Here is a 5,382-nt window from a genome sequence, read left to right as displayed (position 1 = left end):
AGTAGCTTGAAGCAAGCACAACCAATAACATACATGACAATTGTTGAAATTTGAAATTTTTATTTAGTGTTTACATGAGGTTGGGTAGGCAAGTGTGTAAAGCACACCCGCCCACCCCAAAATGAGGGTGGGTGCCTGCCCATATTCATTAACTTATGTTGTTGTCTTTTTACTAGTTTTTTATGTCAAGGTTTTAAGAAAAGCGTTCATTTTATTTAATAGACCAATGACATTGGAATATATATGTGCAAAAAAGCTTGGCTCTCATCTCTTTCATCATGACCATGTGCAAAGGTGTCTGCGCAACCAAAATCTTGCTCTGATACCAATTATACATAGGCGTAGTAAAATACCTTTTGGGATGAGCTCTCAAACTAAGAAGCTCTCTCACTAAGGGACACTGACAATGTATCCACCCAGCCATAGGAGTCCCATACATATAGAGTTGACCATCCACACTTGGCTGAACATTGGCCACAGGCTACTGGCCATGATCTAGCTGTGAAGTGGCGGGCTACACACCCCTGTGGTCATCTGCGGCTTCCAAACAATGCTTTGTACTCCACCCTCAAGCTATTGACACCTATGTTGTGCTTTACAAACTATAACCAGGTGTGCCAATTGTGCTTTGTGGTCCCACCGTTACGAGTGATGCAACAATCCCTCCACAACTGGCACCCAACGCCCTTTTCTGTTACGATTTCTCTCACCCATGATTATCTCTGGCAGTTTAGTCAAATGAAGTCTTGATTCATGAAGGGCTTTTTCAGAGGCTCGACAATGCTATTGAACTCCCAACTGGCCGGCTATCTGCTTGAAAGGTTTTCCATGCCTTTCTGCATATGACCAAAGACTTCACGGTTCCAATTTTACCTTTCAACCTAACCAACGCCAATAGCCTGCTCGCTAGCAGCATTTCCATGGATATTGGACATTAATGTATAAGCTGGAAAATCTCTCTCATCCAATTGAATTACATTTTCAAAAGCATGTCTTCCACGCTGGAAGTCATGCCCCTTCTGACACGCTCCCAATAAGGAATGCCATGCTACAGTACCGGGACAAAATGGCATCCTATTGATCATTGCTGCAGCCTTGTCCACCTGACCTGCACGACAAAGTAGGTCAACCATAGCACTATAATGCTCTAAAGTTGGGGAGAAACCATAACCATTTGTGAGAGCTTCAAGATACATCTGGCTTCTTTCCACGAGACCCGTGTGGTTACATGCATTCAATAAACTACTGAAGGTTGCCAGGTTTGGCAATACACCTTCCGCAATCATCTTGTTGAGAGTACGAAATGCCTCTTCACCCTTTCCCCGCTGTGCATAACCTGAAATAAGGGAGGTCCAGGTAACGACATCCCGAGCTTCAAGCCTTTCAAATACGTCCTGGGCTTCAAGCAGCAAACCACACTTCACATACAGATCAATCAAGGCATTACCAATAAGCAGCTCTCCTTCCAAACCCTTGCTTGTAATCTCAGCATGGATTTCTTCTCCTGCTATTGCGAATCCTTCACTAGTACACGCCTTTAAAGAGCAGACATAGGTGGCAGGTGCAGGTACAAAATGTTGCCTTTGCATCTCCTCAAAGCGGGTGAGTGCTTCTTCACTACCACCATGCTCAACATAGCCACCTATTAAAGCGGTCCAGGAGACTGCATTCCTCACAGGAAGATGGTCAAAAACTTCTGCTGCTTTAAACAACAGGCCGCATTTTGCATACATGTCAACCAAAATGCTGCCAATAAAAACTTCTGTTTCTAGTAACCCTTTCCTCCCGATCTCGGCATGTACTTCCAGACCCTTCTCAATAGCTCCTATACTGCCACAAGCTTTCAAAACAGAGACAAAGGTTATCATGCATGGAGATATACCTTCATCCTCCATTTTATCAAAGCAATATAATGCTTGCTCACCATACCCGTGTTCTGTATAACCAGAAATTAAAGCAGTCCACGAGACTACGTTCCGAGCAGGAAGCTTGTTCAAGACTGATTGTGCATCTGTAAGTGAAAAACACTTCCCGTACATATCAACTAAGGCGCTACCAACAAATAAATCCTTTTCCATTCCTTTTCTGACGATATCAGCATGTATCTCTTGGCCTTTAAGTAAGGATCCTATGCCAATGCAAGCTCTTAAGCCAGATAACACAGTCACTTGACATGGAGAAAAGCCTTGTGTTTGCATCCGTTCAAAACAGCTTAGAGCTTCTTCCTCAAATCCAGCATCTACATAACCTGATATTAGGGTAGTCCATGCAACCATGTCGGTATGTTCGAGTTTGTTGAATACACCTTGAGCATCTTCCAGTAAGCCACATTTGGCATATACGTCCACTAGTGTGCTACCTAGCAGAAGCTCCCCTTCTAGTCCCTGTTTAACAAGTTCAGCGTGTAAAATGTGTACCTTGTCTGTTGCTCCGATGCAACCACAGGCCTTCAAACTGCAAACAAACGTCACAGCATCTGGTGTTATTCCTTCGCGCCGCATTTGCTCTACATATCTAAGAGCTTCCTCTCCTCTTCCCTGTTCCACAAAACCCGCAATAAGAGTAGTCCAAACGACCACACTTCGAGTTGGCATTATATTAAATACTTCCTGTGCTTTTGCTAGGGAGCCATGTTTGATATACATATCCACTAGGGTGCTGCCAATAAAAGCATCTCCTGCAAGCAAACCTTTTCTTACAATCTCAGCATGTATTGCGCAACCTCTTTCCACATCTTTTAGTTGGGCGCATGCCTTCAGTAAGGCTGCATAGCTGTAACCGCTAGGATTCAACGAAGCAATTTTTTCCATCTTCTCATACAAAGAGAGACCAACCTGTAACCGCCCGTGCTTAACATGCCCAGTAATGAGAATATTCCAAGATCGCTCGTCTTTGAGGTCGAGGCTATCAAACACCTGCTGGGCATGGCACACACTTCCAACTTCAATGAGCAGTGATATAAGGCGGTTTCCGAGTGCTGGATGTGTCTCGAAACCGTTTTCATGCAGGTAGGCATGCAGGCGAAGTGCGATGTCTTGTTTCTTTTCCCTTCTGCAATTCTGCACAAAGAAAATGAGGTCCTCTACTGAAGGCAATGGGCGTGCCTGTTCTTCAAGAGACGCCATGGCCTGCTCGAGTCCGAGCATCAGCCAGGACGTGCGCTTCTCTACCATGCTTTGCTAGAAAGTCACCGTCGTTTCTTCATTACTTTGGTGTTACAAGCAATCTCTCTCTCTCTCTCTCTCTCTCTCTCTCTCTCTCTCTCTCTCCCACTTTTATCCTCCTGCTTATCCATCGTCTGCCAAGGCTATCCCGCCAAAGTCGCGACATGATTCTAAACTGTCTTACAGCAGCCTGTCCGAACTTCACCATTGTCGCATCCAGCACAAGGTGGCATCCCATCAAGTCTAGTTCCTTATGTCATGTGGGGATCAAAGGGGAAAGTCCTGTTTGGAATGGAAGCTTATGGTAAGTAAGGATTGCCAATATTGGAGCAAATCTCTAATTTGCGCAATCAGTTTGAGGGTTTTGAGCTGCGTCGTTCTCCCTGCTAGGGCTCCATGCCTGTGAAGCCAAGCACGTACTACCGGCTAGAGGGTGGCTCTACAGTACATGTGGCCCACAGGTCGAAGACAGCCTCTTCCCACGTAACTTCCATACCAGAACGGAACCCAAATTTTTCCATCCCACCATTTCCCGCCGTGAACAGCACCTCCTCTTCCACCATTGTGACATTGCTCCCCAAAGAACAACGCTAAGCGTTTTTACACGAGAAGTGAAGTGGGACGATATTTAATGGAGATTACAATGTATGTGGAAGTGACTATATATCCTGCTTCAGAGAACTAAAGCAGTCATCATTGCCTGCTAGGTATGTTGCTACAATTTGCGCCCGAGGCTGTTCTTTCTTGCATTGTTTTTCATATGTTGATGAATGTGTGTTGGCTCCACTCCGGGGTGTGGGCAGCGGTCGCGAGAGCCACTGTGGCAATTGCATGGCAAAAAAGTACAAGTTTCGTAAATTTTGCGTCAGACATGAGATGGGCAGCCGAACTCCCTCGTTCAAAGATGGACATGAGTTGAGCCATGGACCCCACGATTGAAAAGTGAGAGTTGAACCAATCAGCTAAGCAGTATTCTTTTACATAATTTAAATATATGAAAATGATTATGTTGCTCAGTGTGTAAAACCATGCCCGCACGTCCCATAGCTACTAACATATACGAGCAGTCGGGGCTCGAGCGAACGCGGACGCGTTGCGCATGTCAGGGACAAAGACGGGAGAGAACAACACAGTCCAGTCATAGTTATCTATGTCTACACACACCCCTGAGTGCCGCCGAGAGAGAGAGAGAGAGAGAGAGAGAGAGAGAGAGAGAGAGAGAGAGCTTGAGCTTAACAAGCTCTTGCACGGGCTGCAATTGCGAGGTATGTAGCAGGCTATGGAGCTCTGAGTCCACACAGAGAAAAGCTTGGAGAGAGAGAGAGAGAGAGAGAGAGAGAGAGAGAGAGAGAGAGAGAGAGATCGGAGGTTAGATATGACCCATGGGACCAAATCAAAACATTACAAAGGGGTTCTTCTAAACGAGAGGATCATGAGATACATCTCAGTTAAGGATTGAGGGTCCAAAGAGGTGTCAAAAAGAAAAGGTAAAATGAACAAAACTAAGAAGGGGAAGGTGAGGAGGGAGCTGGCTTTGGAGTTCGAAACTCATGAATAATGGCTTTACCTCCTCGATAGACTGCCCATTTCCTTGCTGTGTGTGCTTCTCACATCTTCTGGAGTTCTGTCTTCTTTTGTTTGAGTTGGGCGGGTGTGAAATCTTCTGCAAACCAAATTTTAGTATCCTTGAGAAACCTTGATTGCTCAAGGAGTTTGATTCGATCCGCTTTGGTCTTGAAAATGAGGATTGTGTGATTGGTGCGATGCTTGTGTGTGAGAGAGGTGATTGTTGCTGGATCCCATTGTACCAAGTGGGTTATTGCTTGGATATAGGCAAAACACTCATGAAACTTGAGATCCCCCTCCCCTTTCTAGTCACTTGGGAGCCCGACGATGCGAACATTGAGGGAGATGTCCTCTTGTCGTTGTCGCTCACGTAGCGTGGATGTCGCACGGTCTTCGACCTTGCGAAAGATTACCTTCTGCAATTGAGTTTTGACCTCCTTTGTGAGGATGGTATCCACTTCCGCCTTTGTTTTATTGAACTTAACTTCCATCTGTAAGGACATGGGTCCTATGGACAAGGCCAAATACACGGCCGGACAGTGTGTACGCTAGGGAGAGGCTATAAGATAGCACGGTTGGGTGGAGACTAGCACACGCATTACCACCGCCCTTTCACTGGTATCCGAGCTATTTTTGGGAGGAGGCTAAAAGC

At 45.7% G+C, this 5,382-nt stretch overlaps 1 protein-coding gene across 1 annotated transcript; it reads right to left on the bottom strand.

The window, feature by feature from the left end:
• Positions 1 to 246: 246 nt before the first annotated feature.
• LOC147439514 (pentatricopeptide repeat-containing protein At4g13650-like) lies at positions 247 to 3,781 on the bottom strand. Its single transcript, XM_086485340.1, has one exon. The coding sequence runs from the start codon at positions 3,171 to 3,173 to the stop codon at positions 882 to 884; it is 2,292 nt and encodes a 763-aa protein (XP_086341466.1). The 5' UTR covers positions 3,174 to 3,781; the 3' UTR covers positions 247 to 881.
• Positions 3,782 to 5,382: the final 1,601 nt, after the last annotated feature.

Source organism: Adiantum capillus-veneris, chromosome 16 (genome assembly GCF_014529385.1).
Source record: "Adiantum capillus-veneris isolate H3 chromosome 16, ASM1452938v2, whole genome shotgun sequence".
Taxonomy (NCBI): Eukaryota; Viridiplantae; Streptophyta; class Polypodiopsida; order Polypodiales; family Pteridaceae; genus Adiantum; species Adiantum capillus-veneris.
This window is presented reverse-complemented; position numbering and strand designations above follow the sequence as displayed.